General features: G+C 50.0%; 1 protein-coding gene across 1 annotated transcript in view; it reads right to left on the bottom strand.

Moving 5' to 3' along the window:
- Positions 1-695: 695 nt before the first annotated feature.
- The window catches only part of CAND2 (cullin associated and neddylation dissociated 2 (putative)), a 33,501-nt gene continuing 10,009 nt past the window's right edge, over positions 696-24,187 (bottom strand). Inside the window, exons 5-15 of the mRNA XM_043588160.1 lie at positions 21,572-21,837; positions 20,074-20,179; positions 19,754-19,896; positions 17,411-17,703; positions 16,186-16,327; positions 14,356-15,858; positions 11,873-11,968; positions 8,379-8,548; positions 6,941-7,105; positions 5,131-5,238; positions 696-2,801 (exon numbers count right to left, since the gene is read on the bottom strand). Coding sequence (XP_043444095.1) covers positions 2,574-2,801; positions 5,131-5,238; positions 6,941-7,105; positions 8,379-8,548; positions 11,873-11,968; positions 14,356-15,858; positions 16,186-16,327; positions 17,411-17,703; positions 19,754-19,896; positions 20,074-20,179; positions 21,572-21,837 — 3,220 coding nt within the window. The 3' untranslated portion in view covers positions 696-2,573. The remainder of the gene's footprint in view (positions 2,802-5,130; positions 5,239-6,940; positions 7,106-8,378; positions 8,549-11,872; positions 11,969-14,355; positions 15,859-16,185; positions 16,328-17,410; positions 17,704-19,753; positions 19,897-20,073; positions 20,180-21,571; positions 21,838-24,187) is intronic.

Below are 24,187 nucleotides of genomic sequence, written 5' to 3'. Positions count from 1 at the left end.
TTTTTTACTGTTGGTTAATACTCTGGAATCTTCCATTTGGAAGAGGTTTATAAAGGATATTTTATTCTTCATAGGGCATAGGCCTCTGGTGCCCAGATCAGCCTTGCCCACTCCATTTGGGGGTAGGGGAGACTTGGCCTTCAGACCAAGGTGGGTTCCTCCCTTAACTGGAGAACCTTGTAGCTCAGAGCAAGTAGTCTTTCTTAGGTTTGCTATGTAAAGTTGGATGACATTTACTCTATGTGGTTCTCGTGATTGAGAAACTGCATGAAAGAATCCAGGTGAATCCCTTACTCCCTTACTTATTTGGTGCTGAAATGGCATCCTGTGGCTTCTGTCCTAAACCATGACAGGATGACAAAAATCCCTCTACTATATGATCAGCCTTGGATGTCTGAAGATATTTTGCAGTCTCCCTTTTATAACCTTCCCCTAGCTGGCTGCTTCAGGTAATTGAACAATTTCTGAAGATGTGGGATCCTTAACATGATATAGCCTCTTGATTGGTATTCAGGATTTAATAATCAAGCTCCCTTTTCAACTACAGCCCACACTCTAGGCAACAATAGCTAGAATTTAGCCCTGTTAATTACAGGCATGCCTCCAGAGGCCCAGGCTTGGTTTGGTTCCAGACCACTGTGATAAAGCAAGTCACACGTCCGACGCATTTTCTGGTTACCCAGTTCATATATAAGTTCTGTTTATACCATACTCAAATTTATTATGTGCAATAGTTTACCTAAGTAATGTGCATACCTTAATTTAAAAATAACTTTATTGCAAAAATAACTGCCTGAGCTTTCTATGAATGGCAATCTTTTTGCTGGTGGAGGGTCTTACCTCGATGCTGATGGCTGTTGACTAATGAGGGTGGTGGTTGCTGAAGACTGGGTGGCTGTGGGAAGTTACTAAAATTAAGACCATGAAGTTTGCTGCATTGATGGAGTCAAGAATGACTTCTCTGTAGCATGTAATATGAGCACTTTTACCCAGAGAGCTTTCAAAATTGGAGTCCATCCCCTCAAACCCTGCCACTGCTTTATTAACTAAGTTGATGTAATATTCTTCAGTTCTTTGTTGTCATTTCAACAGTCTTTAACAGCACCTTCACCAGGAGCAGATTCCATCTCAATTCCACCGTTAAAAGTTTTCTCATGACCGTGACATCTTCAGGCACTAATAGTAACATCAAAGATCACAGATCATAACAAATACAATAATGAAAAAGTGAACTGAGAAAAATATGACCTGAAATGAGCAAATGGTGCTGACAGACGTGGCTGGACGCAGGATTCCCACAAATCTTCAATTTGTAAATGCAGTATCTACAAAGCATGATAAAGTCAGGCATGTCTGTAAAGTTAGGGTACCACTTTTCCAGGAACTGGTAGCAAGTGGCAGTATATAGTCCTGGGATATGGCATGTAGACTCCAGAACAAGACCACTGCATACAGGGTGTTTTTCCCTACCAACCTGGTCAACTGAGCAGAAAGAACTACCCTGGTTAGAATTTTCTTGGCATGCTAGCCATGAGCGGTTTTAAGTCCCTTAGAAAAAGGTCTTACAGGTGGGCTGCCTCCAGTTCAAAACCTAGTCTGAAACATTTGAGTAAATGTTGGTCATTTTCATAATTTCTTTAAACTGACTTGGGAAACATGGATGGTGACATGCCTAGTAGAGGAACTGTGCAGAGAAAAAGTAACAAGGATCTCTTATTAACCTGGGACAGTACAGAAGATTCTTTTAATCTGTCGCTTAATATTTGTGTCTTCAATACTAAAAACTAGGAACAACATGTTCAAAGTCTTCCGAAGGACACAAACCAACTGGTTACACCTATAGGTGGGGTGGCGTGAGAGGTGGTCTAGTTTCCTTTGTGCTTTCTGGTTTCCCATTTGATTACATAAGCGTTTTGAAATTAGAAAAAAACATATTAGATCTAATTCTCTATCCCAACCACCTCCCCTGCAAAAATACCAATTTCTGAATCATCACTACCAATTGGAAAAGGAAGCATTTTGAATTCTAAAATGCAAGAAGCTCAGAGAAGTAGCTTTAGTTTGTCAGATGCCCAGCCGAAGCATGAATTTTTGGCCTATCAGATCAAGTGAAGTGAAAAGTGGGAGAGGTGTGAGTGACACTGGTGGGAAAGAAGGCCAGCCGGCTGCCTCCTAACCTTTCACAGCTGTGAGCACAAGAGTATTTCTAAACACTACTTAGTCCTCTGTAAAGCAGCGACTCTCCAGTTTGAAGGTATAGACTGCCCAGTGTGAAGTCACACATCCACTATTTGTGCCGAAGGGCTTGGAAAAACGTCCATGCCCTGTTGCTTTGAATGACTGTCCTGAGTTACAGGGTCCAACTGTTGGCAGCCTTGCAGCTCCTGCTGGGGGCCTCGAGTTGGGGTCCCTGGAGAAGGCACTGTAAGCCCCGACCAGGAGCAGGACGGCCCCCCAGTGAGATGAAGAAAGGGCAAAAGCAGAGGCCTTTGGCCAGCATGGGGACAGTGAGGCCTCAGGCTTGGGTAGGCCCCCTTCTCTTGGTAAGGGCCCACGTGGGGACTGGGGAAGCACTAGCTGAGCTCCATAGAGTCTGTGCTGGGGGCTGAAGCAGAATCCTTCTGGATGCTCTCAAAGAGGGCAGCAAGTTCGGGGTTGGATCGGATTTGGGAAGAGAAGTCAGCCATGATGGGGCTTTTCCCTACTTCCGGGATGGTCAGCAGGGCGGCCACAGCCCTCATGGCGGAGCGTTTCAGCTCATCTTGCTTCTCAAATTCCTGCTTCACGGAACCAGCTTTGACCTAAAGTGGGAAAAAACGAGCCATCCTTTACTGAGCCTGGCCTGGCCTGGCATCACAGCCTCCCTCACTAGTCTCTGGATTCCTCTCAACCACCTGTAGTAAGCTTTCCCAGTTTAAATCACAGCATACTCCCCTCAGTCTCCTGTCCTGAGATTTCTCCTGCACTTTTACACTGGTAAGTTTCTCCAGAGGGCGATTCTTTGTCATTCAAATCAACTTCGAAGTCACCTAGGGGGCCTCGGACCAGCCAATCTAAACTGTCCACCTTTCTTTTCATTAATAAGTAATTTGATGGGGGCACCTGGGTGGCTCAGTCTGTTAAACCTCTGACTTCATTCAGCCCACGTCATGATCTCCGGTTCGTGAGTTCAAGCCTCGCGTCAGACTCTGTGCTGACAGCTCAGAGCCTGGAGCCTGTGTCTCCCTCTCTCTACCCCTCCCTTACTCACGCTCTCTCTCTCTCAAAAATAAATAAACATTTAAAAAAATTAAAAAATTAAAAAATAAATAATTCAGTGGTGACAATTGCTATAAAGTGTTAATTGTCTCCTGCCCCTGATAGGAGATTCAGCCTATGTTTATTCACTGTGCTTAAAAACAGGCTCTTGGTATCATATGACTTGGTGGTACCATCTGACTTAATTGAATGAATGGATCACTGTGACAGTCATCTAGCTGGCCTGGCTTCTTCCCCCCAACTCAGGTGCCTGGCCCTGCAATTTCTTCTGCACAGCAAGTACCCAAAACTGCCTTGTCTGCCTTGTTTTTCATCCCCCACGCTTATTTAGAGGATCTCAGAATTCCCCCCACTGCTTATGGAATAAAGTCCAAATTCCTCTCCATGCCCCTGACTTCACCCAAAGACTCTTTCCCTTGAAGAGTCCAGTGTAATGGTTAAGAGCTTGACATTGGGGTTGAACAGTCAGGTTCAAATAGCTCTGCCCTGTAAGATCTGTGACTTCAGGTGGTCATTCTAAGCTGTACTTCCCTTTCTATATGTAAGAGTCTCCTTTCCATAGAGTTGCTTTTAAGGATTAAATGACTTAACACAGTGGGGCACCTGGGTGGCTCAGTCGGTTGGGCAGCTGACTTTGGCTCAGGTCATGATCTCATGGTCCGTGGGTTCAGGCCCCACGCTGGGCTCTGGGCTGACAGCTCAGAGCCTGGAGCCTGCTTGGGATTCTGTGTCTCCCTCTGTCTCTGCCCCTCCCCAACTTGCGCTCTGTCTCTCAAAAATAAACATTAAAAAAAATAAATTAAAAAAAAAATAAAAAGCTTTTGGTTTCCAGAGCTTTGTAGGTTTCAGTGGATGAGGGATCGTGGACTTGGATGCAGCAAGTTTTCATCATAGCGCCCCACACACAGTGCCCTCTGGGCAGCCAGAATGAGTGGCCTCTGTTTAGGCCTCAGATCAAAGCTCCTCTTGCCATCTTAGCCGAGTGGAAGGGTGTCCTGATGCTGCAACACCATTTGCAGCCTTTCCCTGTGAACTGGGATTTTTCTCCATGCTGTATAGCTCCAAGAAAACTAGAAGTGATTTGGCCTTTGAAACTGTCAAGACTGCAATGGCCCTGCAGAACCACTGTTTTCTATGACTTCATACCATGCATAGGTTTACAAACTGAAACTTAAAAGGTAGGTTTCTATTAAGAATTACCAATTTTATCTGTTTTAGCCACAAAAGATTTCATTTTTTTGGAAAAGGTTTTGCTCTTTTGCAACTTGAAAATCACTGTTCTATAGATCTCTCTCCTCTTTAAGCTCCAATCTGAAATACTCTGCCCTCGTTTGGTTAATTCCTACCCTTTCAAAACCCAGATTAGTTCTTTCAGTCAACAGATAATTACCGGGCACCAGGCTCTGTTCCCAGTGCTGCAGCTTTCCCCCAGGCCTTCCACTCCAGATCCCTCCCCTGACCCTTGAGGCACTCCAGCCTAGCAGCAACTCTGCCCTGGATCAATCACCCGATCAATGGTTTCTATCTTTCCAAGAGAATAACTCAGTGTTCCAATTAGGATGTGGGAGTAGGGAATACACCATGTTCAATGTGGTATCCCTAGTACCTTGCTACAAGGGCCGGCACCCAGGAAATGTTTGATGAATGAAAGAAAGAGGTGGGTGTGAATCTCAGCTCTGCAATTTACTAGCTGGGTAGCCCAAATCAATAACTGCACCTCTCTGAGCCTCTGTTCCTCTGTGTATACAGTGGTGACAATAAGAAATACTTTATAGGGTGACAACAACAGTTAAATGAAGCACTTCATATACTACCCATAAATGGTAACTGAATAATCTGTAGGTGTGCCCAGGGCTAGGCAGGAGGGCTTACCTTGGCGGTGCAGGTGGCCCTGAGTGGCTCAATGAGCCGGTCCACCCTCTGCAGAACAGGTGCGGGACACAGGGTAGCCAGTCGGGCCAGCATGATGAAGGTCAGCATCTGCCCCAGAGGAAGGAGACAACGTTCACAGTGAAATGGCCAAAAGGAGCAGAGCCCAGGGAAGATCAGAGGATCTGGTACCAATACCTGGAGCTCAGGTCCAAACTCTAGCACTAATTCCTGCCAGGGCCCTGCAACAGTCTCTCCCACTCTGGGCCTCAGTTTTCTTATCTATAATGTGAATGGCAGGGGGCGCCTGGGTGGCTCAGTCGGTTGAGCGTCTGACTTAGGCTCAGGTCATGATCTTGTGGTACGTTAGTTCGAGCCCCACGTGCTGACAGCCCAGAGCCTGGAGCCTGCTTTGGATTCTGTGTCTCCTTCTCTCTCTGCCCTTCTCCTGCTCATGCTCTGTATCTCTCGCTCAAAAATAAATAAACATTTAAAAAATGTGAATGGCAATACCCACTATGCCAGCTACACTTGGCTGAAGAGGATCAGATAAGAAGAAGCACCAGGGAGGGGGCTACTCTCAAGCTCAGATGCTCACTGGGCCAGGCAGACACTGTCCATGAGTGAAGAGGGCCAGATGGCAACTGGGAAGGAGTTAGGAGTCCACACTCCAGACAGCAGCTGTCAGCTCCAGCCTGTTGTGGCTGTGGGAATGTGGCCCAGAGCTCATGCACTGTTTTCAAAAGAAACTGATTTTCACGTAACTGGCACTCAGTTAAAAAAAAAACAAACAACTGCTGTATGAGCCAACTAAACACATCTACAATCCTGGTCCAGCCTGCAGGAGAATAATGGTGACCTCTTTTGAAAATGGTGAAATTCCTACAAACATGCAGCATAACGGATGGTTGTCTGAATTCTACACTCCCTACCCATCCCTACCAGATGTCCACCCTGCCCTGATCCCCCCGCAACCCACAGCAAAGGAGGGGGACCAGCAAAAAGCATGGCATCACACAGCACATGCTGTGACCCAGGGCTCCTCCATTTCGCAGCTGGTGCCCTGGAACCACCCAGCTCTCTGGCCTCTCCCCTGTAGAGTGGGCATCATAAACCCACTCTCTAAGGGTGTGGTGCAGACTCACGCTCCTCAACCCACCCTCCTCAACACTAAAAGGAGCCTGGACATAGGAGTCCAAATGTTGCACTGATGCCCAGGCCTTGTCCTGTGCTCCCTGGAGGGCAGGCAAGAGGGCCGTGTGGCCAGAAGGGGTAAGAAGGGAAAAGCATGGGGGAAATGCCTGTAAAAACTGGCTTTTATCAATCAACAGTGGGCCTTGGGCATCTCTCACATCAGTGCAGAGGGACCTGGCTCACTCTTCTTAATGCTGGTAGCATTCCAAGACCAGAGGTACCCAGTTTATTGAGTGAGCTTCTGATAGGTGGACATTTGGGAAGCTGCCAGCTTTCCCCAACTCTCAGAACAATCTAGAACATAAAACTCCAAACATGTTTTTAGGTGTCAGTCTAGAGGCTCTGTTCACAGAGATGGAACTGCTAGGTCAAAGGTGGGTCTCAGAATTCTAAATTTTTCTAGCTACTGCTAAACCGTCCTCCAAAGAGCTTGCCCAGTGTGGACTCTCCTCAAAGGTGTTTGAGAGGTTGGCTCTCTTTCTTATTGAAAAAGAACAATGCAGTTATTTACAGGGGTGCCGGGGTGGAGAGTGGGGGACAAACAAGCAATGGGCCCCAGTGGTGCCTGCTCTCCCCTTCGTACAGGGTGGGCATAGGTTTGGCAGGGAGCCCATCCTACCCGGATATCGTAGTGGTCCTTCAGGCCATCCTCCACGTGATTCAGGAACTCGCAGATGTCCAGCCGGCCCAGGCAGCTCTCAAGCAGCGAGTACATGCATTCAAAGGCTGCCTTGCGCACGTCCAGCCCATCATCCACTGTGTGCTTAAAGGGCCCCATTTCTACCTGCAGGAGGGAAGGGTGACAAGGGTTATGGGATGTGACTCTAGGGTGTAAGAACACCTCCCTTAGTTCCTGCTGCACACCCCACCTCTGTTGTTCAGTACTGTGTTCTGTCCCCAATCTCTTGGCTTTGCTCAGCCTGCAATGCCCTTTGATAATAACAGTAACAATAATTATTATAATCTACTGAGCAGTTGTAACGTGCCAGCCACTGTGCTGACTGCTTGACAAATGACATGTTATTCAAGCATCACAACAGCCCCAGGAAGACAGTGTTAAATTAACCCCATGTAACATAAGAGGAAACTAAGGCTCAGAAAGGTTAATTAATTTGCCCAAGAACACACAGCCAGTAAGCAGCTGAACTAGAATTAAAAGCCCGGGTCTCTGAAGCTTTTAACCACAAGGCTCTGTTCTTAATGGTACTCTCATTCTCACCCCTCAAAGCCCAGCTTAAATGCCCCCTCTTTTGGGAAACTTTCCTAACCCCTCTAAACATAGTCGCTTCCTCTTCAGCAATGCCAGGTGGTTTTTTTGTTGTTTTTTTTTTTAAAGAGAGAGAGAATGGGCAGGGGAAAGACAGAGAGATAGGGAGACAGAGGCTCCAAAGTGGGCCTGCACTGACAGCAGCAGGCCAGATGTGGGGCTCAAACCCACGAACCATGAGATCATAACCTGAGCCGAAGTTGAATGCTCAACTGAGTGACCACCCAGGCTCCCCAAGACATTTTTATTATACTATGTGATAATAGCTGTTAATTAACTTTTAATCTGTGCCCCTTAAATCCTTATTGCACCAAATAGGCTCTATCTCAGGAAAATAATCGGCAGAATGGGTGTCTCTATCCTTTAGGTGGCCATGAGCTCCCTAGTGGCAGCTCTGATCCAGCTCTGATCCTGGCACTCTGACACAGTGCTGGTGCTCAGTGAATGCCTGCTGAATGTTGAATGATAATAAGAACTGCCAACATTTACCGAGTGCCAACTGTGTGCCAGGAGCGGCCCTGAGAAGCTGCAGGACATAACTCATTGAATCTTGTCAACAACCCTATGATGCAGACACGAACTATTTTCCTCATTTTTCCCAAGAAGAGAAACAGACTCAGAGCAGATTAAATTGTCCCTAGGTCAATGTGCCCAGGGTCACACAACCTGGAAGTGGAGCTGCAGCATTTGACCCAGGCCACATGGCCCACGTGCCTGCTCTGAAGAGCTTGACCCAAATCCTTGTCACAGCTCCGCCAGTCAGGCCTTCACTGGCCTTCAATGGCCTTACCTCTCGGATGAGGTCCCTGCGGATCTTTGTCTCCTGGTAGAGGAGGGGCAGGATGTCATCCAGCAGGTCCCGGACCAGTGAGGGCTTATTGTGCACAGCCGAGTTGAAGAAAGCCAGAGTGGCCCGGCGCACATTCAGGTCTGGGTCCTGCAGGCTCTCCATGAACTCTCCTGAAAGATGAGAGGGTGTGTGAGGGATGGCTCAGCCAAGACGCAAATCACCTCCACCCCAACCTCAGTTACCTGATTACTGTGAGCTGGGCAGACTTGGCTGAAGGGGGGCAAACGTGTTCTGAGCATCTACTTTCTTACCAGGCACAATGAGTCCTCAAAGCACAAGTAAGAATGTGAACTAGAGTCTGGCCTGGGTTCAAATCCAGATTCCACTATTTCTTAGCTATGGGACCTTGGATAGCCTCAATGTCCTCATCTATAAAATGGGGGTAACAGCAGTACCCATAGTGTAGGACTGTTTTCAAGATTTAAAATGTAGTGATGTGATATCTATCTATCTATCTATCTATCTATCTATCTATCTATTTATCCGTCTATCTAATATACCTAATCTATCTAAAATACCTAGCAGAAAGCTTGGCACAGAGCAAGGATTCTATAAACGTTAACTTGATATCATTACAGATAAGGATCTTGAAGATCAGAGAGATAAAGAAACTTATACTTTCACATAGCACTTCTCTGAATATACCTTTTTGTATAGTTTATAGACTTTTTAAGGACTATGTTAATGTCTCATTTGCTCTATAAAGAAAATCTAGAATGAGGGGAATCCTTAAAAAAACAAAAAACAACAACAAAAACTGCGATCCTAACAGTATTTCAAATGATTAACATAACCCCAGGTTAGGAAAGAATGAAACAACTCACCCAAGTAATTTCCAAAGTATTTTGACTAGTTGCCCTCCGACTAACGACAAAAGACCTATAAACAGATACTGACTATTCACAGAGATAAAAGTTAGCAATTGTCAGTCTACTTTCTGTGTGTTCCAGGATTAAGCATATAAATATCTGGTAGACAGCAGAACTGGGCTTTTCCCTGTAAGAGAAGGGTATGGAACAGAAGAAGGCTAGAAGGAGCCCTGCAGTGCTGGACTGGAAGAGCAGGTCACACATGTACATGTGTGTCTGTGTACATACATTCACACATTCACATACTTCCTAGTTCTGTTAAGAGGACCTTGAAGCAATGGCACCCCAGTAGCAATTAGCACACCTAGTGTCTAGATCTTGGATTCTAAGTACCATTCTCCACTAAAAAGAATCAGGGCTCCCTGAACAAAGGACTGATTCCAGAGCTGAGGCAGCAAAGGCTCAAGGTAAGTGTAGGGCATCTTACTGTGCCAAAAAGTAAGGATATGTTCAAAGGATGATGGAAACACATCAACAGAACATAGGAACCAGTCCGAAGGGCTCACACTGGCCACATCTAAGACAAGCTTAAGAATCAAAATAAATGAAGACAGTAAATAGTTATAAGTCACTGAATAAAACAGGAACCCATGAGTCTATTAACGATATGAATAAATCAATGAATAAATAAATGGGGGATAAGGAAAAGTTCTTCCAGAGAACAGAACAAATATGGAAGGAATGCTGAAATTAAAAGTCACCGTTTGGCAACTGTCAGAAATCACTGAATCAGGAAAGAAATCACAATGGATGCTAAATGTGGTGGGCAGAAATTTGATGAACAGGATGTTTTGACAGACTCAAAAATACTTATTCCAAAGGAAAAAGTAATTTTAGAGTGGAGAACCTGGAAGTCTCCACCTTAATCAGGTTATCAGAGTTACCATCACCAGTCATGGGGAAAACTGCCATGCTGTGCCTCCCAATACAATGCCCTGGGAAGAACATAAAGTCTCCCAGCAGAGCAGGATTCAAATCCAGAGCTGGTAACCTCTGGGGCTCTTCTACTGTGTCCTGGTGGGGAACCTGGCAAGACTGGAGTTCAAGTCGCCTCTCTGAATCTCTGCCTCCTCATCTGTAACATGCGACCCTCAAGCAAGGGAGAATGAACTACGGTGAGGTATACCAAAGGGCCTAGCCTTATATCTGATATGCAGTGAGAGCACAAAAACTGTGGTTCAACCATACAACCAAAAACAAACACCTAGGCAGAGGTCCCTAGGACTGCTAGCCATAGGCGGCTCAGGCAAGATGAGGGAATTCAGAACTAGGGGCAACGTATGCCCACTGGGTCAGGGGATGGGATGAAGTTGCTGTTGATATTGCTGTGGCTTCTAGACATGTTCTCCAATTGAGAGTGTGGCCACACCTGCTGACCCCTGGTCTCACACAACAGTGCCCTGGCAAGTATGGATCAGAATCCCTGTTTAAAAATTTTTTAAATATTATTTTAGAGAAGGGGAGGGAGGGACAGAGGGAGAGACAGAATCTTAGGCGGTACTTAATCTATGCTCAGTGTGGACCCCAATGTGGGGCTTGATCCCACGACCCTGGGATCATGACCTGAGTCAGACATTCAACCAACTGAACCACCCAGGCACCCCAACACCCCGGTTTTTTAAAATTTTTTTTTTAACATTTATTTATTTTTGAGAAACAGAGTGAGACAAAGCATGAGCGGGTTTGGGGCAGAGAGAGGAGACAGAATCTGAAGCAGGCTCCAGGCTCTGAGCTGTCAGCACAAAGCCCGACATGGAGCTCAAACCCATGAGCTGTGAGATCATGACCTGAGCCGAAGTCGGATGCTCAACTAACTGAGCCACCCAGGCACCCCGTCACCCCTGTTTCAGAGCTGGGGATGAGATGACCTGTCCACGCTCACACAGCCAGAGAGTAGCAGAGCCAGGCTGTCAACCCAAGACTGGCAGACTTCAGAATCTCTCCACATTCCACCAGGCTGTGCTGCCTGTGTGAGAAGGGCCAGACTCCCAGTGTGATCCAGTTACAGGCCTGCAGGCTCAGAGCTGTGAATGTTGGCCTTCTCTAGGAAGAGCCTAGTCCTGCAGAGTTCCAAAGAGAGGGCTCACCAATGAAGTCTGCTTGGGCTTCTAAGTCCAGAAGACTCCCAAGACAGGGCATGAGCTGGGAGCCACTCTCCCCAATTCCAGTAGAGCTCTACCTAGCTTGAAGCCCACCGAAGCCAATGCACGTGAGAGGCTGGTGGTTTTCCACGTGTAAGAGACTGTGTGTTCATGGAGTACCTTCCCCCCAATAAAAAATGGGGCCTCTGAATCAACTTAGAACTTGCAGATAAGGGTTCTCACCCCCTTACACTTTACAGATGAGGAAATGAGGCTCAGAGGTAAGAAGGGGCATGTTAGGCTCACCCAGCAATTCAGTGGCAGCACAGGAATTTGCACCAGGGCCTGCTGCCCATCATAGGGGTGAGGTAGCCTCCTGGGCCTCAGACTCCTCTTAGCTAATGTGTAAGAAAAATCAGCCTGGACTCAAAGGCTGGGAGGAGGGGACGAGCGGGGCTGGGGGTAGAGGAGTGGGGGTGCTCACCGATGAAGCTCTTCAGGAGGGGGTCAATAGGATGGGGCTGGTCAGAGATGAGGAACTTGACTGCTGTGATGACAGTGCTCCGTGTGTGTGGCCGACCTGCAGGACAAGAGGCATCAGCTTGGTAAGCGGCAGGGACAATCCTAGACACTCGGTAAATGACGGGGTCTCTGAATCAACCTTAGAACCTACAGTTAAGGGTTTCTCACCCCCATTTTACAGATGTGGAAACTGAGACACAGGTCAGAAGGTGTTGAGGCTCTCTGCGTCCCTGGGAGACAGAACTGGACCCCTCCCCATTCAAAACACCCATCTTTGGTGAAGTCAATGCCCTTTCCCTTGGCAGTCTAAAATGCATCCCTAAATTCTCCTGTGGTGGCTGAGAGGAAAACTCCCAGTTCTCAGGTAACCACACTGCAGGATGCACACAGGGAACCAAGAACCCAAGACAGTGGTCAATCCATAGTCCAAAGAAAGACCTTTGCTCAGGCCTTGGGGCTGCGTTCTACTTTTCAGACACATTATCCTCAGGATGGTCCTATTGATTAACAATAAATGGTAATATAAATCAAAACGTTTCATAAAAATCATTATTAATCTCTGACTTACAGATGAGGAAAAAAACCCAGAAAGGTTAAGTTCATATCTAAGGTCACACAGCAGATCCAGAATTCAACGGCTGAATCTGAGCCCTGGCTGGGCCCTCCTCCTCAGGCCTGCATTCTCTAAGCAGGCGGCAGGTGTGCTCCAGGCAAGCTGAAGGCCAAGGGGATTCCAACAGAACTCAGAACATCCCGAAAGCTTGGGAATGGAGAAGTTACTTAAATTTACTTTTCCGCTTGCTTTCTGAATATAGAGGCTGAAAAAGGGGTGGGGAATACACTTTCCATTATGGTGAAACAAAGAACCCAGCAGCTGCTCCCTCCTCTCTACCTCAGCACCCAACAGTGAGGGGTTAAGGTTGTTTCCGTCATTTAGCCCTTACATTCGAGTCAGAAGAAAGTTTACACTTTGGTGCCAAGGTGTGAAAACGGAAAAGAGCTACTGACTTGAGACTTACAGTTCTTTCCTCTTTCTCTCTCTATCCTGACTGGCTTATGACAAGATTCAGTGTGGCTCATGAAGACATGGACAACAGAACAGGATTAAGTGAATTGAAGATAAGAAAAATGAGGGGTGGCTGGGTGGCTCAGTCAGTTAAGCTTCCGACTTCAGCTCAGGTCATGATGTCACGATTCATGGGTTTGAGCCCTGCATCCGGCTCTGTGCTGACAGCTTAGAGCCTGGAGCCTGCTTCAAATTCTGCGTCTCCCTCTCTCTCTGTTCCTCTCCCGCTCATGCTGTCTCTCTCACTCCTTCAAAAATAAATAAAAACATTAATAAAAAAAAAATTTTTTTTAATGAGAAAAACGAGGCCAAGGAAAAACACAGGCAAGGAAGTGAAAGGAAGACTAGAGTGAGGGCAGGGAGAGCCACCTAGGAAGTCCCATGAACTTGCTGGAAGCAGGCCATGAGTCTGGCTCTAAGCTTCCAGGCAGTTGGTGGTAAAAAGGCAATGTGACCGCTTAACTAGTTCAACAGGGTGCATGAGGCAGAAGTGAATCAGGGCTTGGAAATGGCGGGGCTGCTCCTCATATCCTGAGACTCTGGCCCCTCAAGCTTCCTTGTGAAGAGCCCTGTGAGTGTAACAGGCAATGTCCTCAACACGTTCTTCTCGTCCATGCAGTGGTGTGAGCCACCAAGCTGCTTCTTATAAACCCAGCAGCCCAGTGAGGGCTTAACTGTGATCACGAACATAACAACAACAGCAGTTTTTACTTAGTATTAATTACATACCTTATGCTATACCAAGCACTTTGCCTGCGTTATGTGAATAAATACACCCTCTGACTCTCTCAGAGGAGCAGCTGGCCAGCTCAAGGCCTGGAGGCCTTTCATTCCCAGGGGCTTTCACTTACCCAAGAGCCCCACAGCCCCACCTGTCTGCTTTCTTCCTCCCTGAGTTTCAGAGAGCCCTGACGTGCCCTTACCGAACCACACAAAACCTGCCCCTGGTTTTTGCTGGACCCTCCCCAAACCCTACGAGTATGGCCCCCGGTCCTACCTAGTCTATACTGACATTTGCTCCTGGCTCAAACAAACCCAAGAGAGCTGCACTCCCTGCAGGCCAAGAACTCCTTTTATTAACTTGTGCCTGGAGCATGAGGCTGCTGTCCACACCAAGGAGTATGAAGGTTGCATCATGAAAAACTTATTTTTTGTAGGGACGTATTAAGGATTTTGTCTCCTCCATCCCAGAGAGCCCCCAGGAGAGGGCCTACACGTCTCAGGAAACACTGTGTTTTTAATGGCTTCTCTGCCTTTGCCTTATCCACACCAAGACTCTTCAGATCTAATCACTTGAATTAGCTCCCTGTGAGTGAGCCACTTGGGAGAAACTGCCCACCTCTGATCTGGACTGCCTTTGCCCACACCTGTGTCCCTACCTGCAGCAAGCTGCTTCCGGAATCGGGGCAGAAGGAATGGAGGGTTCACGAGGACCAGCTTGCCGATGCACTCAGCCACCACCCCCCGGGTGCCTTCCTCGGCACCCTCACAGCGCTGGAACAGCAGGGCCCAGATGTCCTCGGCGTAGGGCTTCAGGCTGTCGGGCTGGGCGGCCCCCAGGGCCTCCCTGAGCGAGTGCAGCAGCAAGTACTGCCGCCGGGGCTCAGCCTCGATCTGCCCCAGCAGGAAGGGCAGGAAGTCAGGCAGGTTCCCGGCACCCACTCGGCCCAGCGCATAGGAGGCGGCCGCCCTCACGTCCTCACTGGAGGACCCCAAGGCTTCCAGGAGCACTGCCTTCAGCTCCCGCTGGGGGCCTGGCCCGGCCACCTGGCCCACCTCAGCCAGTGACAGGAAAGCCAGGACCTTGACCCCTGTGCTCGAGTGGGGCGACCTGGCATCGCAGACCAGGCGGTTTGCCGTGCCTGCCGCCTCCTGGGGACAAGCGGCCGCAAGGGCTGCCACACACCGAGCCAGAGAGTGGAACACCTGCTTGTGCAGGCCCGGCCCGCCGTCCGCAGCCTGTTCGTAAACAGGTGCAGTGAGCATGCTGATGAGCTCCTCGTAGTCCACGCACGGGGGGCGCGTCCCCACCAGGGCCTGCAGGAAGCCTTCAGCAGCTGCCAGCACACTTGCTGGCAATAGGGGTGAGCGTAGCAACCGCAGCAGCTCTGAGAGCACAGGGCGGCTGACCTTGGCCAAAGAGGCCGGCTGGGCCTGGGTCACCGTGGCAAGGAAGTCCACAGCCAGCTGAGCCACATGCATGTCGTTCTCACTGACCAGGGCAGGCAGCTCGGCCAGCACGGCCTGCACAGCACACGGAGGGAGGCTCAGTCCCTGACTCTGGGTCAGGGCATCCAGGGCAGCCAGTGTGGCCAAGCGCAGCGCCCGTTGGTTCTTTCGCAGAAACGAGGCCAGAATGGGCAGTGCCTCAGCCACGATGGGCTGCAGGTCAAGCTGCAACGGGGACGAGGCCACCAGCGTCAGTGCCTTGACAGCAGGCAGCCGGGTGATCTCATTCCGCAGGCGGTCCAGAAGGAGCAATAGCGATGGCTGTAGGTCATCCCCAAGCCGGTCACCCAGGTGGGCCACAAGGTGGCCCATGCAGGCAATGGCGCGCTCCTTCACCTCCTGGTCCAGGTCAGTGGCACGGAGCCGTGCTAGGGTGGCTGCAGACATTTCTCCAACATATGGCTCAGGGTCCAGCGTCCGAGGCCTGTCCAGTGGCCACAGGGCCCGCACCAGCTCCTGGAGCACCAGCAGGGCCTCAGCTGCGATCTTGTAGAAAGGGTCAGCCACGCAGGCCATCACAGGTGGCAGGAGAGTCGGCAGGTGTGAATGGAAGGCCTCAGCTGGCTCTGTACTCAGCAGCCCCTGCAGGAAGGCCAGGGCATCCATCCGGATGGTGGAAGAGCTGGAACGGTCCGCCAGAGAGAAGACGATGCCTGTGGGGTGGGTGCAAAGGTTATGGAGCCCCAGGCAATCTCTGGATATGGGGGTGGAGCACCAGCAGGCATGTAAGCTGGACCCAGGCCCCAGGGCTCTTATGTTGCAGATCCTGAAAAATCAGGGCTTGGCCAGGGCTGAGGGACACAAGGCCAGGAAACTCCCCTGAAACCAGAAAGAAGGGCCTGCACCCCAGCTTTGTTCTCACCTCTGGCAGTGGGGAGCCACCATAGGCTGCTGAACAGGTTACCCATGGGGATTGAGGCCTGGAGTCTGGGTTCTGGAAGAGCCCAGGCTGAGAGATACCTGGTTGTAGTCCATCCTACCTGCTACCAACACGGGCATGTGCTCTGCCAGGCTGCCAGGGAGGACGCCTGCCAGCTCGGTGAGGAGGCTGAAGCAGCCCTGGCGGGCCCTGACACTCCGATCCTTAAGCTGCCGCTGCAGGGCCTTGATCACAAGAGGCACCTGTGGGCAGTTTGAAGGAGAAACGTGACCACCCAGGAAACCAGGGTGTCCCACCGACTACTGGGGAGCTTTGCTGGGGCACATGCCCATGGAGGACCCCCAGTGTGAGAGGATCACTCCATCTCAAGCTTTCCATCCCTCGCTCCATACACAGACCCTCTGTGGTAGGAACTATTCCTGGGCTCTCTTTACGGATAGGGAACAGGCAGAGAGAGGTTAAGTGACTTGCTCAAGGTCACCTGGCAGTCTGGCTCTCACCCATACACTCCATAAGGGGGAAGCAAGGAGGCCCCTTTCCCTTCCCTGGGTAGATTCTCTCTCCAGAGGAGCCCATCTGTTCACCGAGCTTCAGATTCCAGTGAAGCAAAGACTCCCAGATCTCCATCTCCAACACCAGATTCGTGTGCTGCCTGTCTGACCTCAACGTGGGCATCCGAGGACCTGGAACCTTAAATGTCCAGAAAGGAACTCTAGATATTCCTTTCTCCACCAGGTCAAGGAACTGCAGCCCATGTTTTAGCCAGACCCTGGAACTCACATAGACACCTTCCTGTCCCTCACCCTTCACATCCAATTTGACATCAAGAACCAAATACTACTCCTCCAGTCTGACCACTCCTCTTGCCCCTACCCCCAGCCCGAAGTGCCATTCCTTTCACCTGGACAGCAGCAACGGCCTCCTGTTGGCCTCCAGCATCTATTCTTTCCCTCCCTGTGACAATTCATTTCCCACACAGCAACCAGAGTGAGCTCTTTCAAATGGGAATGGGATCCTGTAATTCCCCTCCTGTGGCTTCTAGGCTCTTAGAATAAAACTGAAACTCCTTCTTAGGGGGCTGGAAGCCCTATTTGGGTTGTCTATCTGCCCCTACCCTGTGTGGTTCAGGGGCCAGGCCTTCACCTGCCATGCTCCCCATTATACTCAGCACCTAACACAGGGCCAGACACACAGTGGGTGCTCAGTGCGCACATCTCACTGGGTGGACAGATGGTGCGGTGGTGGAGGGATGGAAGGGTGAGCAGGTGGGAGGGTGAGTCATGAGTGCAGGAGCAAGGATGGGAGACACGAGGAGGCATGCCCACCTGGCCGCGCAGCATATGCAGGTTGCTGCCTGTTTGGGTGGGCTCCTCCATGGCCTCCAGCCACCCCTTTGGGGGCCGTGTCTGCCGCAGCAACACAATGTAAGCCCCGAAGACGTCAGCCTTGACATTCTCCTCGCGTTCCTTGAAGCGGTGGATGAGTGCAGGTGCCAGGGTGCAGTGGAAGTCAGACAGCAGGTCGGGCCGAGAGCCGATCAAGGCGGCCATGCACTTGGCTGCTGCCCGGCGCACCTTCCAGCTCATGTCATCATCATCACTGTACTCGTCCTCACTCTCTGGGGCATGAACACGACACCCATGTGTCCTGGCCCCACTGAGGCTGTCTCGCAGGATGGGGAAGTGACAAGAGAGGGGGCAGGGAGGAGGGAGTCAGGACTGTTTCATCTTTCAATTTTGATTTACACACTATTAGGAATGTTACCTGCCATTTAGTGAACACCTACTGCGTGCCAAAGGTGGTGCCAAGCACTTCAGATCCACAACCTCATCTGAGCCTCACAACCATCTTGTAAGACAAGGATTATTTCGCCCCTGTAGAAATGTGGAAACTGGGGGGGAATGGCTCACCCCAAGTTACATGAGCAGGGATACAGCTGGAGTTAAACTAGAATCCTCCCTTTGTCTCCAGACCCTTCATTGTTTTCCCTACATGAGGGACAAAACTAACTTCCAAGTCATCAGTGAGGGTTTAAGACAATCCATTTGGGGCACAAAACCCATCCTTTGGTTTCAGAACTGGCTGTGTGATGTTTCACTTGTTGGGATTCCAGAAACGACAGTTGACAGGGCCTCCCTTTGGCCTCCTCACTTCCTCCACCTCTGGCCCCAGCCTCTCAAGTCCGGATTCTGGCTTCCAAGCAGGACTACTAACAAGGAAAAGCTGTGTTTGTGTGACTTTCTACTCTTCAAGCTTTCTACTCTCCAAGTACAGACCTCATCAAGTACTTTACCACGCCTCAGGAATGAGGGTGCCTTGACCCCATTTTATAGATGACAAGAATAAGGCTCAGAGAGGGTGAGAGACTCTCCTGAGGACACACAGCTAGGAAACAATAGAGCTAAGATTCAGGCCCACGAGGTCCACCCATACATCTGGAGAGACACACATGAGGCTAAGAAGGGGACAGTCCTAACTAGGGACAGTTAGTGTGTAACACACAGACCCAGTGTGTTCTTTCTATCCGTGCCACTCTGCAGATGACTCAGACTTTCAGAGCACTGACATCTGGAGAAGCCATAGTGGGCCATGTGGATGGTCCCATGGATGTGTCCTATCAGCACTGCAGATATCCTCGGATGGATCGTTGTTTGTTATCTCCACCCTATGCCACCCAGGAAGAAAAATCCATAGCTTCCTGCTACTGACAAGAAAATGCTCAACCTCCCTGGCTTGGCATTTGGGCTTCAAAACGCCTGTCCAACCTTGTCTCCTACCATCCCATCTCACCCTGAGTGAGATCAGGCCCTAAGTCCTTTGCCTCCATCAATGCCCTACCGGCCCAGGGCCATCAGTCTGAGTGACAGCTAGGACCATGGGCACGAACGGAAAAAAGCCACTGTGTCCATTCCCCATCCAGGTATCTCTCTCCCCCTGCCAGTACCTATCATTCCACTACTAGAGTTTCACTCTGCTGGGTGAAAGCTTCATCCCTTAGAAACTGTTACTAAGCAGGTACAGATATGGCAGCATAGAGGTGGAGACTGCAAGCCCAGTTTTGCCACTTCCTAGCTGTGTTATCGAAGACAAATCTCTACTCTAAGTCTGGGTTTCCTTGTCTAAAAAATGGGGATAATAAAAGGCACCTGGGTGGCTTAGTCGGTTGAGCGTCTGACTTCGGCTCAGGTCATGATTTTGCTGGGTTTGTGAGTTTGAGCCCCGCGTCGGGCTCTGTGCTGACAGCTCAGAGCCTGGAACCTCCTTCAGATTCTGTGTCTCCTCCTCTCTCTGCCCCTCCTATGCTCATTCTCTGTCTCTCTCTGTCTCTCAATAATAAATAAACGTTAAAAAAAATTTTTTTTAAATGGGGATAATAATAAACACCTGGTTTTCTAGGGTTATTAGAATGACCATGAAATGAAAATGCTCAGCACACCAGTAGATGCTCAATAAATGACAGCAATTACTATCATTACCCTGATCTGTGCAGAGGGTGGGGGCCTGTGGAATCCAGATTATGGAGGTCAGGGCTAGAGACTGAGGAAGGCTTAAGACCACGGTGGAAGTGCCAGATGTGGCCTTGTCTCTGGCTGGGGGGCCGAGGGGGTGTCCCAGGAAAGCCGCACCCATTTCCGCCTTCTAGCCCCAGTGACCAGTTGGCCACCCACCTTGCTCACTGAATTCATTGTCTTCTGTCTCCATCTGCTCTTCATCCTCGTCACTGTCATAGTTATAGTTGGGGTCGTGCTTCATGTACTGGAGGCAGAGGCTGGTCACATTGGGCACATGAGGACCCATCTCCTTGGGGCATCTGTTGGGGTGGGAGTGGGGAGGCTCTGCTGGACAGGCAGGACAGGGTAGCAGGTGGGCCCAGTGGTGAGTCCTGAGATCTTAGTGCTTTGAGGCCAGCATCCTGTCCCACCCCTTCCCCACCAACTTCCCAAAGAAACCGTGGGCCCCCCTCTCCTGGCACCCGTACTGCACCTACTTCCTCAGGAAGGCCTCAAAGGCCTGGAGGCAGGACTCCCGGAGCTCATCGTCATCCAGGTTGCAGAATTCCTCCACCAGGGGCATCAGGCGGTCCAGGTGGGCCCCTAGAGAGCCAGGTGCATCACTGAGGGCAGGCCAGACCCATCCCCAGGCTCCCTCAGCCCACAGCACTCAGCTAGTCCCTGCACCTGCAGCCCTGGCCACTGCAAACTCAACTCAGCAGCTTCAGAGTTGAGCAGATGTGGGTTCTAGCCTTGTCTCTGCCACCTATGACCTATGCAACCTTGGACACAGCACAACACTTCTCTGAGCTTCATCTACTCATCTTCCCAGTAGGGACAGCAATGCCTACCAGGCAGAGATTTTGTGAAGATTAATGACATGTTGCAGATAAAGAGCTCCACCTAAGTCTTGGCACAGGGGAGGCACTCAAGTAGCATCTGTTGTTGAAACTATTATTCATGCCCTCCTCTTATTTCCTGCACTAGGTTGTAGCCCTGGGTGGGAAAAACAGAAATGCAAGCACTGCCCTTATGCACCAGGCAAGAGGTGCCCACCTCTTTAAAGGGTTCTGTCCCAGCCCTTCTCCAGTCACACCCTTTCTCATTTTCCTGCCCAATTGACCATGAACCCTAGTCTGACCCTGTGCAGACATCCTTGTTGGGTTCATACTCCCAAGAGTGACCAACAGGTAGCTGTTGTTTGAGAGAAGATGTGGACAGAGCATGGACTTCAGCCTGTGTTCCCCATGTGTGTTCATAAAGTCCCCCAGAGTGAGAGAGCCAGAGAGGAAGGAGGGGTAGACTGTGGCCAACTCCACCCACACTGCCTTGTTCCAGCCCAGAACTCTGACGTGCTTGAAGATAAATTCAACCCCGACTGCAGGATTCCATTTCTATAAAGCTAACCTCTGGTGACAGAAAGCAGATCAGTGCTTGCCTGGAGTGGGGCAGAGGGAGGGTCAGACTGGAAAAGGGCACAGAGAAACTTTGGGGGGTGATGGAAATGTTCTGCACCTTTATTGCTGTAGTAATTTCACAGCTGTACACATAGGTCAAAACACACCCAATTGTACACGTTAGATAGTGCAGTTTACTGTATGTACCTTATCCCCCAGCAAAAATTTTTAAAAATTCAAACCCAGCTTATAGATTGTTACTATAGCATATCTGTCAAAGTAGGACGATAGAACATATTGTATTTAAGTTTGGTGGCATGATTTACAATTACCCGGGAGACTCATAACAAGTAGGTAAGGCTCAGAAGCGTGTGGAGCTCAGGGCCCACCCACTGCCTCTCAAGCTCCGCCCTCCCCCTTTGAGATGTTAGCCATGCTCCCTTACCTAGGAGGTGGCTGACACTCCGGCCCCACCCCTCTCCCCAGTTCCGACCCTGCCTGAGCCACACCCCCTTACCTAGGCTGCAGTCCGCCCCAGGCCCCGCGGCATCTCCCCACTTCGGCCCCGCCCCCTTACAGAGGGGCTCCACCCCCTTACCGAGACGGTGGCCTGCCTGTCGGCCGACGCTACCCAAACACTGGATCAGAGTGCGGATCGCGGCGGGGCTGGCGGGCGCACGCGGGCCGGGCAGCCGATCCAGCAGGTGGTCAGCGAGCTCCACGAAGAGGTCGGTGCTGCAGGCGGCCGCCAGGTGGCCGAGTGCCCCGACTGCCCGCTTGCGCACGGCCAGGCGTGGGCTGCTCAGCTGCGGCAGCAGACAGTGCAGGAGGCTGGCATGGAAGGCACCCAGAGGGGCGCCCAACCTGGGGAGTCGGAGGGGACGTCGGACGGGGCCCACCCAGAGGGCAACCTGGGCCAGGCAGCTCTCCTTCCCCCAATACTCTCCTGACCTCCTCGCCAGAATTATGACAACCCAATGGGCCTTGGTATAAGGAAAGGCACCCTGCAACTGTGTGGAGTAATTATTTATTCTTATTACACAAGAGAAGGAGAGGGGAGGGACTTTCTCAAGACCACTCAGCCAAGAAATACAAGGCCAGGAGTTGAATCCAAATGTCCAGGTTGCCAGCCTGGGGAGAAGGCCTGATGGTAATAGAGTTTGGGTGTCTCCAGTGAGGCTGATTTCCTTGGGAGTCTGGGCTTTGCCTCTAGGCACACTCTCCAAATGCCCTGACCGTCCATCCCCTTTACTGAGATCACAGTAGTCTAAAACCTACCTCTGACCTGGTCACTCCTCTGCCTAACTCCTTCAATGGCTCTCCAGTGCCCTTTGGATAAGCTGAGCACTGAGATCAAGGCAAGAGGCAAAACCAGAGAATGCGCAGGTAGAATACAGCCCCTGCTCACTTCAGCAGCTTCTGTCCTCACCTCCAAACAGGCCTGTGCATTTTCTGTCCCACACATATCCTGAGACCTTTTCTTCTCTCACTCCACACAAGCACATTGACCTCACGCTCTCATATCCAGGCCAGCTCGCTGGATTTCATTTATTTATTTGTTCACCTACAATGTCATAGGGCCTGTGCTGGGAGCTCAGGTGAGCCTAGGGCCTGCCCTCATGGAGTCTTTGGTTGAGTGGGTGCCTCCCAGGCACTTCAGATTCAACATGCCCAAATGAATCCATCGCCTTCTTCCCCACACACCTGCTCCTTGTTCCCAGAGTGCACCCCACCACAGCCAATGGCCCTATGTCTGGGCCCCCACTTAGTAAAGCCAAACGCCTGGGTGTCATCTTTGAGTCTTTGCCCCTGACCCACTCCAAGTCTATTTCCCTGTGGAGTCTATCTACTAAATACAACCTGAGTTCACCTGCCTGCAGAAGCCTCCTAACCAGTCTCCTTGCCCATTCAACCCCTCCCATCCACCATGCACACTGCAGACAGGAAGAGGAGTCTGAAGCACACAAATATACACAAGGCATTCCTGGACCCCTGCCCTGACCACCACCCCACTCCTCACATATTCAGTGTGATCTAAGCTCTTGCCCAGCCCTCTCCACATTACACCCAAGCGCCACACCTATGTTGCACAACCCCCAGGACCCCTATGTCTTCTCCAGCCTCTGGGCCGAAGGCAGTCTCTCCTACCAGGGTCCCCTTTATGCCCACCCAATACTGGACAAGTCCTGCCCATCCTTGAAGGCTCAGCTAGCAGGACCCTCTCTAGGAAGGTTCCCTACCCCCATCCAGGTTAGGGGCTCCTCCTCTGAGCTCCTAAAGACTCTGCTCTTTTCCTTACTGTTATTCTTACTCTCCTTAGTTTATGTGTCTGTGAGCTCCTTCCTAGCAGTGCCCCAGACTCCTCCATCTCCACATTCCCAGTACCAGTTCAGCACCTGACATTTTTCTGGGTGGTGGAGTAGGTGCTCAAGTCCTAAAGGGTGAATAAATGGTTTTAAAATGTGCAATACAATTTAAAATACAGGCCCAACAAAAATAGACACTCAGATCAATGGAACAGAACAGAGAACCCAGAAATAGACCCACAAACATATGGCCAACTAATCTTTGACAAAGCAGAAAAGAATATCCAACGGAGTAAAGACAGTCTTTTCAGCAAGTGGTGCTGGGAAAACTGGACAGAGACATGAAAAATGAACCTGGACCACTTTCTTACACCATACACAAAAATAAACTCAAAACAGATGAAAGACCTAAAATGTAAGACATGAAACCATCAAAATCCTAGAGAAGAAAGCAGGCAAACACCTCTTTGACCTCGGCCGCAGCAACTTCTTACTCAACATGTTTCTGGAGGCAAGGGAAACAAAAGCAAAAATGAACTATTGGGACCTCATCAAAATAAAAAGCTTCTGCACAGCAAAGGAAACAATCAGCAAAACTAAAAGGCAACCAACGGAATGGGAGACAATATTTACAAACGACACATCAGATAAAGGGTTAGAATCCAAAATCTTTAAAGAACTTATCCAACTCAACACCCAAAAAACAAATGATCCAGTGAAGAAATGGGCAGAAGACAGGAATAGACACTTCTCCAAAGACATCCAGATGGCCAACCGGCACATGAAAAAATGCTCAACATCTCTCATCATCAGGGAAATACAAATCAAAACCACAATGAGATATCACCTCACACCTGTCAGAATGGCTAACATTAACAACTCAGGCAACAACAGATGTTGGTGAGGAT

The sequence above is a fragment of the Prionailurus bengalensis genome, chromosome A2 (genome assembly GCF_016509475.1).
Source record: "Prionailurus bengalensis isolate Pbe53 chromosome A2, Fcat_Pben_1.1_paternal_pri, whole genome shotgun sequence".
Taxonomy (NCBI): Eukaryota; Metazoa; Chordata; class Mammalia; order Carnivora; family Felidae; genus Prionailurus; species Prionailurus bengalensis.
Note: the sequence above shows the minus strand (reverse complement) of the source record. Positions and strands in the feature narration are given on the sequence as shown.